This window comes from Pistacia vera, unplaced genomic scaffold (genome assembly GCF_008641045.1).
Source record: "Pistacia vera cultivar Batoury unplaced genomic scaffold, PisVer_v2 Contig212, whole genome shotgun sequence".
Taxonomy (NCBI): Eukaryota; Viridiplantae; Streptophyta; class Magnoliopsida; order Sapindales; family Anacardiaceae; genus Pistacia; species Pistacia vera.
Genome location: NW_022196016.1, coordinates 272,631 through 285,896, shown reverse-complemented (window position 1 = coordinate 285,896; position 13,266 = coordinate 272,631). Strand labels below are relative to the sequence as shown.

Genomic DNA, 13,266 nt, shown 5'->3' with positions numbered 1-13,266 from the left:
TAAGCACTTCAGTTCATAAACATTCGCTTATAATGTGGAAGGTATTTTTGAGTAGTAAGTGCTTTTTGTAAAAGTACTTTCCAAATGCTTTTCCAATGAAACAATTATCCAGTTCAGTCAAAGTAATCAAATTGATAAAAGAGCTTCCAACAATACCAAAAGCACTTCCAATCACATTAGCATCAGAAATTGAAACAGGCATTCAAATTGGATATCAGAACTGTATTTAGCTTAAGGCAAGAAACTGAAAATTATTATTGCATACCTCCAATGCAGTCATCGATCAGTCTGATCCTAAAAGTACAACACAGAAAGTACAAAATCTTCAAGTTCATTATTGTTTCCATTAATGAAAAGAATAAAATGTAAGGACATGAAGTCACCAGCGACCTACTCAAACGATCCTTCTATGGTCATGGTCTGTTTCTTAATTTTCTTTCATATACCAACCTATCAACAATCTTTTTCCTCACTGCAGCAAAACCGAAATATCTATCAAAACGTCTTCATATTGCCCGGGTCTAGAGAAAATCATGTCATAAACTTCACAACAGAATTAAACTTTCCGTGGTTACCCGGTGTCCTGCAATTCCATGTTACCTATAGCCTCTTGTTTCTCACAGCTATACATTTCTCACAGTGAACAGATCACTTTGTATTTAAAAAAAAATTAATAACCCTTCCTCAACTTGTAACCTCAACTGTCTCAGCTTCACTGTCACTGTAATCTCCCCAACACTTGCTTTGTTTTTCCTCGAGGCGTTTGTCACTGCAAGTTTCTTTTGCCAAAACAGTGTCGCTAGTTACTGGTGATATGTTTGTTGCATTTTCTTCAATTACAGGATGAGTGCTTTCATCATGTACAGATTGATCTTCGAGAGGTTTTAGCTCAATTGGCTGTTTTTCATCTTTAATTTCCATTGAGGAGTTCTCCTCTCCTGCAGACTCAGTGTTGCTTTCAGCTCCAACATCGACAGTTAAAATAGTAGGCGATTCTACAGAACCAACAGGAGATGCAGGAAATCCATTTTGAGTCATTGGCACACCATTTGGTGAAGCTGGATGTCCATTTGGCATTACTGGAACACCATTTGGGGATAGAGGGAAACCATTTGGAGACACGGGCATGCCATTTGGAGAAGCCAGATAACCATTTGGTGAAACCGGATAGCCATTGGGAACCCAAGGTTGGCCAGGTACAAACTCAGCCGCATGTGGGTTCATTATTCTTGGAGGACTGAAGTGATTCACTTCGCCAGTATGTTCACCATTATGGAAACTATGTTTGTTACGTGGAACCCGATTTCCGGATCTATTATAGCCACCAGAGAGCCTTGGGCCATAAGGAACTCTAGCTGTAGCTGACTGGTGAGGTGATCTACGGATAGGATTAACAGTAAGCATTGGAGGTATATTTACTGGTGGAGGAAGAATTCCTCCATGATCTTTAAAACCAGGAACTGGGACTGAGCCAAAGACTGGAATTGTTGAGGGATTAAATGGTGGTGCAGCAGCAGAAAGTTTCTTGGTCATTTCCTTTACGGTCTCAACTTCATCTTGCTTTTCTCCTTCAGTTGTCAATGGTTTAGCACTAATGTCACCATTGGGTAGATCCTTTGAGTTTTCATCTGTCACTTCTTTGGGAACAGAAGCATCTTCCGCTGGCTGCAAAGTTATTTTTTCACTTGAAATGGATTGAGGCTCAAGATCAGGAGAGGCTGCTTGGCATCCTTCCACTTCTCCTGTCTTCAATACTTCTGTTTTGGAAGTAATGCTATATAAATTCTTCGAAGCATCTGAATTCTCAGATCTCAAAACTTCATTTCCAGCTTCTACTTTTGTGGTTTCAACTGCAGCTTCTTTTTGAGCAACTGCAGCTGCTTTTTCAGCATCCGCTTCCAAGTCTTCAGAAGCAGCACCCTTTTTTGCCTCCAGGGATTCAGATTCCACTGAATCTCTGACTTCTGTCTTTTCTTCTTCATTCACACAGCATTTCATTTCTTCCTCAGAGACCTGAAGCTGTTTCTCTCCTACAGACGTCTTAACTTTCTCTTCCTCTTTAACATTTACGCCTGTCTCATCACCTGGGGTGATTTCTAACATAGCTGCCTCCTGACTGACCTGAGAACTTGGTTCTGTTGCAAGATTCTCTTTTGGTAACTGTTCAGTCACTACCTTCACAATTGTCCCTGGAGGGGCCAAAGCAACTTCTTTGTACGAGAAAAGTTTTCCAGCTACTTTAACACTAATTGGACTAGCTGCAGGGCCAGACGTGGCAAGTTGATCACTGGAAGCTGGGCTAGCTGGAGTTGATTTCTCAGTTCCACTGGTGGAGGGGCTTGCACTGTTTAGCTTTGGACTGAAGCTTGCACTTTTAACAAACTTCTTGGAAACAGGAAGATTAGATCCAGCAGATTCATTCGGGATTTGTTTTGGGGATGTGAAATTAGTGGGCTTTCCTCGATATCTTGTTGACTGAGATACATTCATGAAGTTAGTATTCAGTTTTGCTAAGCTTGGCCTCCTTGAACCAGATGATTTGCGACCAGTAAGTGAACGACCCTTAGGAACAGCTTCCTGCCATCCTTCATCTGAATTATCATCTTGTGCCAGGTCATCATTTTTAATCAATATTGATTGATCTGGAATACTTGAATCAGATTTCTCATTCTTAGTTTCTGCAAATTGAGCTTCAGATTTGTTCTCTTTATCACTTGAATTCTCTACAGCAGGAGCAGTTGGAGACAAAATTTCATCCTTCTGATATTCATCTGAGGTAGTTTCCCAGGTTTGGCCTGGTTTGCCTTTAACCTGTATGACAAAGGGAAAACTCTTAATCAGATTATTTTCAGGAGAAAAAGAGTAAGGATAGCAGTGCAAGAAATGGGACAGTGGATAGTTAACAGTTTATCACCTTTGTACGAGCTTTCCTTTGGGCTTCTCTCGCCTTCATATCTGCATCTGGGGTTATATAATCCAAAAGGTCTGAAACACTGGATCCAAGATGAAATTATAACTGGTTAATATCAGATGGTAGAGAATTATGTTCACAAAAAAACAACACATATGAAAGCCCGGGGAGTGACATGACGGGTCATAAAATTAACCTCAATTATTGGATCAGTCAAGCTGCCAACCATATATATACATATTCCACTGATACGCTAGTGAATATGGAACAAACTAATTTAAGATATGCAAATCCTTAAGACCCACAATCAACAATTTGTTTACATGCTTATGTTTAGTTTCTGCTACTCCCAAGTGGAAAAAAAATTTTGGTGGAATGATATGCATTGATACGCAAGCATACATTATACTGTATGTAATTACTACCTTAAATGACCTTTGCTCGAGATTGAGGCATCTGGTTTTGGGGTACCATTGCGTGCTGCTTCTTGCTGCTCCAAAGCCTTAGACTCAAAGTATTCAAGCCATGCAGCAGCATCCTACGATGTTCATTACAAGAAACTTGAGGAACAAGGATTGCCATATAAAATGAGATTCAAACATCAGATAGGCAAATTGATGCTACTGTGTTCGTAGATCCTCAGACCCGAGTTGGCTGCAGTATTTGGAGGGTAGTTTGTTCATGCTGAACACTCAAGGAGTATGCTTCCACCAAGAGAGAGCAATTGCTATGGCATGGTAGCTGGCGGCAGTCTGGATGAAACAAGAAATGTATTAAAAGCAAATAGTTGACTTAATCATGTTAAAGCTTTGAATGAACCTAACTCAGAAATTCAACTTACATTTCAGATCCAAACAGAATTTTTTGGTTGAAAAAGAGTTGGCATTATATCACTAGCATCATTATTACATCAAAATTCTACTTTCAAATCTTTCCTTCATGAGGAAAACCTTTACCTGTATATGATCAGCTCCAAGCATCTTTGGTTACACTTCAGAGTTCAGGAGGTACCTAAGAGCAACATGGACATTCCCAAGCCTTCTTCCATCATTGCCACATTAATATAGGTGGCAGCAGTATTTGGATGAGAAGGACCACAAGTCAAGCAAGAGATAAGAGCACGATTGACATACCTAGAATATGAAAAAAAAAACATGAATGTAAGTCCAAATAAGGTATGCTCCGGATGCAAGTCAAGAAAAAAAAAATGTTTCAGCAATGAAAAATTTCATTCTATTATCAAATCGTACTTCAAGGCTAACTCTGTATGTTGAAGCCGATAGTAGAACACAGCTAAGTCCCCATACTTTTCATTGTGTCAGGATGATCAAGTCCAAGTTCTCTTCATTTATATCCAATGCTTTTGTTGGTAAATGGTTGCCTAAATGATGTGCAAAAGGTTAGTATATTAAAGTAGAAAATTGTCAAATGTTTCACAAAGTAAAAAGGAAAGCTAAAAACAACTAGAAAGTTTTTGGGGTCATAATTTGTGCTGGATATGTCATGAATTCAACATTGGCACTTCTTCAAATTCTCAGAATGTGAATTTCAATGTACTAAAATAACAACAGAAAGACGCTTAAATGAATCTGAACAAGATCATCCATACACTTACCAGGAAAAATTAAAAAAAAAATGTGATGTATACATACTAGAGATCAAGTGTTTCAAGCAAATACCTGGTTAAAATCCCCAGTATGGTACAGCACTACAGCCAGGAGACTATATGCTCCTGCTGTCATTCGATGATAAGGACCACATACCGAGACAAGTTTTGAGAGTGCCTTCAAGATTTAGTATGAAATTTTGGTTCAATTTTCGATTGAATTTAGAAAAAAATTATCATAAACACCAAAAGAATAGAATTTATCTCGTACCTTAGTGCCATAAGTGACAGCATCCTCCAATTTACCTTTATCCAATGAAGTCTTGGATGATTCTAACAGAGTACGACCATCTGCAGATGAACATGCAACGTGCTGTAGAGATAAATAAAAAAAGTTAAAACAAGTAAAAAGTACAATAATTATATCCAATCGCAGCTTCAGCCATGAATTATCTAATGTTACCTTATATACAGGAACCATACTTATGATATCCGACTTCCGAAAAGGATATGCAGTGTCCATATCATAGTCCCTGGGAACAAGCTCAAGCCCAACCTGACCAATGATGACTTCATTAAGAACTAGAGATGAAGTATATCCACACTGCAGTACAACAAATAATAGCAAAAGGCTCTAATCATCAAACCTTGTGGGATAACCCTCGAAGAATAGCAAATTTTCTCAGATCCTGGCAGCTTTCATTCTTCCAACACCGTCCAAACCTCTTCAAAAGGAAGGTTTCAACCCATTTCCATTTTAACATGTCGTCATTAGTGATATCTGCATCGGCATTTTCAGTTGAAGGCGTTCCTAACAGTATATTCAAACATGATGCTATCGACGCAGCCAAGTCAGCAACATTATCAACAGCTGCTACAACAGCTTGCAATATGTGTTTGTAAGCTCGAACAACCATCTCATGTATACATAGTGATTGCACATGAGGGAGCTTGTCAGCAAGTTCAACCTATAATGTCCAGGGAAAATATAGCCAGAATGAATATAGTTACAATGTTAGATTCTATAGCAATATCAAAAGGAAGAAATTAATAAACCACACCATCAGAAGAAAATTCTTTGCACAATCAAGTAAAACAACTATAAAGTAGCTCTACTGAATCAGGCCTTACAAATTCTATTTTTCTCCAAATTAGGAAAGCCAGAAGTAATCGTGTCCTAACCAATTCAAATTTAATCACATGACCTACCGAATATTCTCTCCAACTCTTTTTCATGCATTCTTCTACCATAACTCTGTTGTGTACATCACAAATTTCTTTCCTTTTATACTCAAGGATGAAAAAAATCAATTCCTAGCACTTCCTAGATGTAGAAAGTTTTAAATGGTGATGGCAGAAGCTACAAAAGTTAAGACACTAATGAGTAAGTGATAAATTAAAGAAATTACCACACGCCCCAAGGAGCACATTTGCAGACCTCTGGTGTGCATAAAATCTGTCAATGTCCTTCCATCGACTGGTGAAAGTTCAAGGGAGCCAAAATCTGCCACCTAATAAATTCAAGGTCACACCAACCAGATATATCAAGTCTCAAACACCTCAGGGGCAAAGAATGAATTGGTTATTTGGGAACTAACCAGTTTTGGAAGAGCAGTATCAGCATAATATTTATGTGCCATTTCGATCAACTCATCAGGTGACTGCCATATGAACAAACCAAAACATTTATACAAATGAAAAAGTCTACATGACATGAAACAGAAAGAAAAGCAAGTTTAACAAGCATATAAGCAAATGGCAGCTTAACAAACTGTCAATATTTTATGAAGCCAACTGTTTCAGGAAATTAGCAAGTTTTATAATCTACAGAGATCAAATTTTGTGATATAGTTATCCTTCTGTAAGCAACAAGCAAACCTTGAGGTGGAGACCCGTTTCTGATTCTTTAAGACGCAAATATGCAGCTTCAGGCAGCAGATTTTTCCACATCTTTTCCGTTTCCTCATCCCTTTTCTCCAGTTCCTTCTGATTAAGGGTATCGGAGTTCTTGTTTGTGTCAAGGCTGTTATCTGCTGGAAACTCCTTGCCCTTTTCAGTTTTGCTGATTCTGGCATCTGTTTTCTTCTTTATATCCTTGAGCTGTGCCCCTTGCTTCCCAAGACCCTTAACAGCTGGCTCAAGCTTAGGTTCTTCAGTTTTCATAGAATCATTCTTCCCCGAAGCCTGATTTTGTAAATGTTGCACCCAACATGCTCCTAGCTCCCATCTAATAGATCTAGTGTGTTTAGAGGGTTCTTCCTGCAACTTCAACAAACTATCCTCCATTACTTTCCGCACCAATGACCTAGCAGACCGTACATTCTCAAAATCTGCACTTTGAGATCGCTGAAATGTACTAGTGAATTGAGGAGAGGATGACTTGTGCAACAGCATTCTCAAGCTGAAAAATAACATTATGAAAGAAAATCAATCATATGATCTTTTGGAAAAGATATGCATGACCATGTATCTTCGTATATGATGTGTGCATTGTTCTTACTGCAGCTATTTTCCTTATGCGTCTCAATGTGAGTGCATTGACAAGAAATGGTTTAAGTGTTTAATTATGTGAACCCATGTATTAAAGTAAAAGATATCCATCAAAGAAGCAGTAGATTGACGGTCAATCTTGAATCCATGATCATTAAGTCAAGAAATTTACTGACCTGTTCACGTTCAAGGCATTTGCACCACCTTCAGGTTGGTCCTCTATATCAATGTCCTGTGGAATAGGACTTCCCCCCCAATTTACCTCTGTCGAAACTTTTACAACTGCTGTGTAACCACAATGCCTAATAATAACTACACCTAAAGTAGAAGTATCCTGCGAGACCAAAGGGTGAACTCACCAATTAACATAAGTTACTTCAGTAAAATGCAATAACCATTTAAAAGAATTTGCACTCACATGAACAGTTGCACTCTCATCGGCTGTTATGCCTTTTAGTAAGTTTCTCTGAGAGAGGTCTTCTTCTGATATATCAAGGACCTGGCTCCCATCATTTTTACAATCCAATTTTACACTTGCATCAGACACATCTCTTGTCACCTTAATAACTAAATCTCCAACTCTTTCCTCATGTGAAATTGAAGTGGCAGGATCATTTAAAGAGTTTTGATCACAGTCAATGAGGTTCTTGATAGCTGCAACAGCTTTGAAAAGTGAAACGTCGACAAATAAACTGTGAAGTAGAAAGGCTTTCCGATCTCGAATTTGCCTCTCTTCTGCAGTTTTACAAGGCATTGCGGCCAAAATTGCAAATTCTTTTGCCCACTGCCTGTTATCATGCTTAGCATCTCTTCCCTGCCCACCCCCACTTCCTCCCCAATTTTCATCTTCCACCGGAAGTGGTGGGAAAACAGCCGGGTTATCAGCAACAACAGGAGGGACAACCCATGTGTTCGCCCGAAAACCATAAGGAAGGTTGCCGAACTGAAATGAAAAGCCAAACCAAAATAACGTAAATGTACGATCAATGTTCCCTATTGACTAAATTTTAATTTTGGTTACATAATGAAGTATACATACTTTGTTGTGCTCAGTAAAAGCTTTCATTAGGGCTTTGTACGCCTGCAATCAAAACTCACAGTTTAATGACTACCGTAGAAATTCCATAACCAAAAAAATGCAGCAAATGTGAAGTCATAAAATTAAGCTGAACTTACGGCATCAAAAACCCTGCTTATCTGCTGCAGCAAACTAACCAAAGAATGAAAAAGAAGGAGATGCTTTCCAGCAGGGTAGAAGCCCTTCCGGGAAGCAACAATTGTCATCGGCTTCCCACTGCATACTCGAACCTGCATATTAATTCACCCATCCCAACCAAATACACGTCAGACACAGAAAAAAAAATTATGGTTTTCGATCTTTCAACAGAGCATCGTTACTAAAACTGAGACTAGTAACAGGAAATGTGGAACCTATAACAACATTACTACTATGACAAGTCTGAGTTCTATATTATGACAAGTGTGACATGAATCATATACATTAAGAGTAAATGTCATGTTTCACATTTCACATTATTGAGCTAAATATGTCACGGTTCATATACCGCTTCATCATGACATGAATCTAACATTGGATATTTCATAATTCTGAGTACAAAATTTGACATTTTACGTTTCACATTAGAATATGACATTCCAAATTTTACTTTGTAATAACAAGGAACATAAAAAAATTGAAAAATAAAAAATAAAAATGAAAGACTCTCACATCAATTTGAAAGAAATCATCATCCGTTTTATCCTCAAGAAATGGCCGCGTGGATCTTCGGATGTCTGCAACAGAACTCACCAAATCATTTACAAACAAACAACTAATGAGCACACGCAACACAAGTTCATCAGTGAAAGTAGGACTGAAAGCCCCCTATTCTGGAAATATTGCTAAACTGCCCTATAATTCTCTCCAGCCTCCCCTGACAAAGTTAAACCTCATGGAGGTTAATGATAAAAGAAACTTCAGGGGAGGTCGGGAATAATTTCAGGGGACGTCAGCAGTATTTTCTAAGGTGTAGGGGTGGTTTCAAATTATTGAAGACCTCGGGGAGTTCAGAAATATTAACCATGAAAGTGCTGGAGAGAGAGAGAGAGAGAGAGAGAGAACGTACATTGCAGCGGCGGAGTAAGGTTCGAGAACGAGAAGAAATCGTAGAACTGGCCGAGTCTCGGCGGCGGACACATCGACACCTCGTCGGATTTATCCGCAGCATTCTCCGCCCCGTCCTTTCCATTATTCGCCACCTGTCCGACGGCGACGCCGGCACTGGAAGCTTTCTTGTTGTCAGAAGAACCGGATTTCTGAACCGAAGCATCGTTCTCGACTAAACCGGACTCCTTCAAAGCGTTACTGGACCGGGCGGCAGGTTTCGGCGACGGGCCGAAGCTGTTGGTGCAGGCGACGATGTCGAGAAGTCGACGAATGTGAGCAACCGCTTGTTCTTCCGTGTAGTCCTCTGGTGAAATGAATATGATTTGGTGTAAACAAGTGTATCTTAAGAGATTTTTTATATGGATTTTAACCCCTTGGATTGGATGTGCTGGGGTAGATCAGTATTTTTACCTTCAACGATGCTGAGGTGGCAGGGTTTAAGCGAGACGATGTCGACTGAGTCTTTGAGTTTGGATCCTCGCACCTGTAGGGGATCATACAGTCCACGTGGAGGTAGTCAGTGTCAGCAGATATGGTGGTTAAGTTTAGAGACAAATATCATACAACTCCTTGTACTTTATTAAATTCTTTTTAAAAATTTATCAAAAACTCTTCTTAAAAATTTATCAAAATTTAAATTCCATTTACCATAAATGGAGTTTAAATTTTACTCTGTTCCCATCAATTAAAGTTGTATTAAAGGTGGTTTTAACAGTATACTATAAGTTTTATACTTCACAAACAAAATTCGATTTTTGTACTAATTATTGTTTTATTCAAAATCATTAGTATTTTAAATTGGAATAATGCGTTCACTCTTTTCTTACTCTTAGTTTTATTTGTTGAAAATACATTTTAATGGTTAAAATGTATGGTAATACCATCAATGAAAACGATGTGTAGGAAACAAACTGAGGAAATGGGGGTCAAAGTGAAAATAACAAAAAGTAATGATAGAGAAATGAGATAAAGAAGAAATAAAATAATTGAATGTTAATTCTTATGTACCTCATGAGACAAAGAGAAATTGGTCAAATGACAAGTCTCCACATGAACTCCCAAAAGCTTTCTCACGTCCAAGATCCTGTCCGTTGATATTCCCTTCACAAAATCAACCAATTCCAAACTCTTATAATTAAATCAAATAAATTCACAATTACGCCGTCAACAAAATTTAAAAAAAAATCTCTCAAAAAGAGAGAAAATTCAATAAATAAAGGGAAATTTTAATAACCATAAAATAAAAAAGAAAGTAAGAGTACACGTTTGGCTCATACCTTGAGAGTGACTTGTGAATCATCAGGAGTTTCAATTGGAATCTCGATTACTGTAGGCAAAACTGTATATATGAATTATAAGATTAATTAATTAGTGTAAAAAATAATAAATTAAACATAATTAAGTTGAAGATAAGATTGCATTTGGATGCCAAGAAAATGTGAGAAAATGAATAAAAAAAATATAAGCTTTAAACATGTATGCAATTGTAACCTTAACTTGAAGATAAGGTTCTATATGGCTGCCAAGAAAGTGTGTTGAAAATGGATAAGAATCGATAGAAACTTGAATGAGATTACAGTCAACAAGCTAAACACACGTGGGTATGAGTTGTTTTCTCGGGAAACAAACACAAAATAATCAAAGGAGAAGCAAGAAAATATATGTAAGGTGCCATTTGTTTGGCAAGAAAGTGCGAGAAAACTGGATAGAAACCACTCTCAACAAGCTAAAAACATGCATACAATTAAGCACAAGTATATATTCAAGTGGGTTTGAGTTGTTTTCCTTTGTTTTTCTCAGGAAACAAACAGAAAGTAAATAGAGAATTAAGAAAATATATATATAAGACCTTTCTCTTCCTTCTTCTTCTTCTCTCCCTTGCCTTTATGGGGTTTTGCCTTGCCAGTTTTGGGAGCCATTGTGCATCAAAAGAGTTCAAATTCTTTAAAACAAAAATACCCAAGTTTGATTCAATCTCTTCTTTTGGCGATAATATCTATGACTTCAGTCGAACTTATCGATGAAACTTACAGATATCTAGCTCACTTCATGCAAGCTTAATTTAAACATTTAATAACAACCCAAAAATGAACTAAAAATATATATAATAATTAACAGGTTTGAGAAGGAGAAGAATGGGAAACAATGAACCCTAAAAGTGCTTTCACATGGTGAAGACGGAGAAGAGATTCCTGAAAAAGAGAGAGAGAGGTTGAACTGAAGTGAAGTGAGAGTCTGCACTTTGCATAAGAAAAGTGGATAGGGGAAAGAGATTTTGTGAGAGATTGTATCAAGGTAAAGAGAGGATAAAGAGGTAGAGAGTAGCTAGAAACTATACACAAAGAGGTGGTGGATAGGATAAGGTAAGCCTAAGCCAAGAGCTTAATTGTCTTGTTTGTGTTATGTGTAGAGAGAATTGAAATGTGAAGCTAGAGCAATTTGAGGCCTCTCATTTTTTTTCTTCTTGTTATTCCTTTATATAATAACACCTCATCAATCTCTCTAGAATTCTATCTCTCATGGACACTTTTCTCTCTTTAATTCCATCTCATTTAGATTTGGAAGATTGTCATTGGAAAGTATGGAAAGGCCATTGATTAATTTTTCTTATTGATGTGGGTTTTCATCATCTACTACATTCTACTTATTTCAATGAATTTTTTTGACCAATGAATATATGCTACATCTGCTTTTACACTGTTTGTTTGAATAATATAAAGTGTTTTGGACTCACTTTCGCCCACATAAACTCGTACAATCTACGTTCATGTGAGAACTACGTATCCTTTTGTCCATCTTTGGAATGAGATAAGGAAAAAGATAGTGTATAAGAAACTTGTGGTCATGTTGTTTTCAATATCTTTAAGAGGAAAGACTTAGTATACTTAAAGATTTTACATAATTTAACTACAAAATACTCAAACAGATAGGCGAATTTTTCGATGCAAATCGATATATGTATGATCGAATATGTTTCAAGCTGTAAAACTCCAAAACAAAACCGTATAAACTTAACCATTTGACTTGTAGCAAGATGGCAAGACTATGGATTATCTAGAGGTCTTGTGTTCAAATTATACAAAGTAGTCATCTATCATATTTGTGACTTATCTGGTCCATTGAGTTTTCTGGTATTTAATAGACCATGAAAATTAGTTAAAATGTGTACAAACTAGCTCGAACACCTCTCTAATGATTAGTTGAGATGCATACAAGGTATTCAATGGACCTCAAAGATTAGTTGAAATATACGTAAACTAACATAGGCTTCTCGATTACCAAAAAGAAAACCCGTATAAACTTAGAATTTTTGCTTGAGACCTAACACAGAAAATATTGATTCAATTTTGATTTTTACCTCACTCAAATGATTATACCTTAAGAATTGGGATATAAATAGGAAAATGCTTTAGTCAATAAAGTTTATCCCATTTTGAAGGGGCTGAAAATAAAATAATAAAAATCTTTCACATGGGTTGTGTACATAGAAGACAAAGAAGTTGATGTCACTTTATATTTCTTGGCTAATTTAGAAATATACAAAAAGCTTCTTGTCTGAGTATTTGTGTGTGAGAGAATTAGAAATTAGAAGAGAGGCTTCACTTTAGTCTAAAGAAGGAAAATAGAGTTGAGGAGTCGCATCAAATAGAACAATTTTTGCATTTTAATTGAACCCCCTTTACAGGATTATTACTCATTTGTAAGTCTTTTAAATCCAAGTGCTTGAAAGAAGCGTCCATTAATGGCTAAAGTTTAGTATTTTCTTAGCTTATGTTACTTACTCTAAGCTTAATTTAGAGATGTTTTCATTAGCTTGTTTGTTTACCTTCAGTATTTGAATACATTTCCCGTAGTAGATTTGGCTACCTAATCGTACATTCGAGTTTTTACACTCCTAGATTCAAGTAATAAGTGAGAACATATATAATCTTACAAACAACTCAAACTATTAAGCACACATAATAGATGGATTCTTAGAAGTATTGTCCGTTTTAGGTCTGGGAGTCTGTAAGGCTTTATCCTGAAAAAAGGCCTTTGAGTGATAAGGGTGTCGTGTGTTATATAAGCAACCAAAGCTCTTATCTTCTAACT

General features: G+C 37.1%; 1 protein-coding gene across 1 annotated transcript; it reads right to left on the bottom strand.

Moving 5' to 3' along the window:
* Window positions 1-150: 150 nt before the first annotated feature.
* Window positions 151-11,597, bottom strand: LOC116129633 (protein TSS-like). The gene is given in 28 exon segments (XM_031415362.1): window positions 151-2,811; window positions 2,915-2,993; window positions 3,337-3,449; window positions 3,523-3,565; window positions 3,567-3,627; window positions 3,630-3,663; window positions 3,868-3,947; window positions 3,950-4,044; window positions 4,162-4,219; window positions 4,222-4,271; window positions 4,273-4,292; window positions 4,591-4,695; window positions 4,789-4,890; window positions 4,981-5,073; window positions 5,165-5,485; window positions 5,927-6,028; window positions 6,116-6,178; window positions 6,396-6,918; window positions 7,184-7,341; window positions 7,426-7,950; window positions 8,047-8,088; window positions 8,184-8,315; window positions 8,737-8,801; window positions 9,134-9,478; window positions 9,586-9,658; window positions 10,183-10,275; window positions 10,452-10,513; window positions 11,024-11,597. Coding segments are annotated over 28 exon segments (5,634 nt in total). The 5' UTR covers window positions 11,094-11,597; the 3' UTR covers window positions 151-684.
* Between the last annotated feature and the right edge of the window lie 1,669 nt (window positions 11,598-13,266).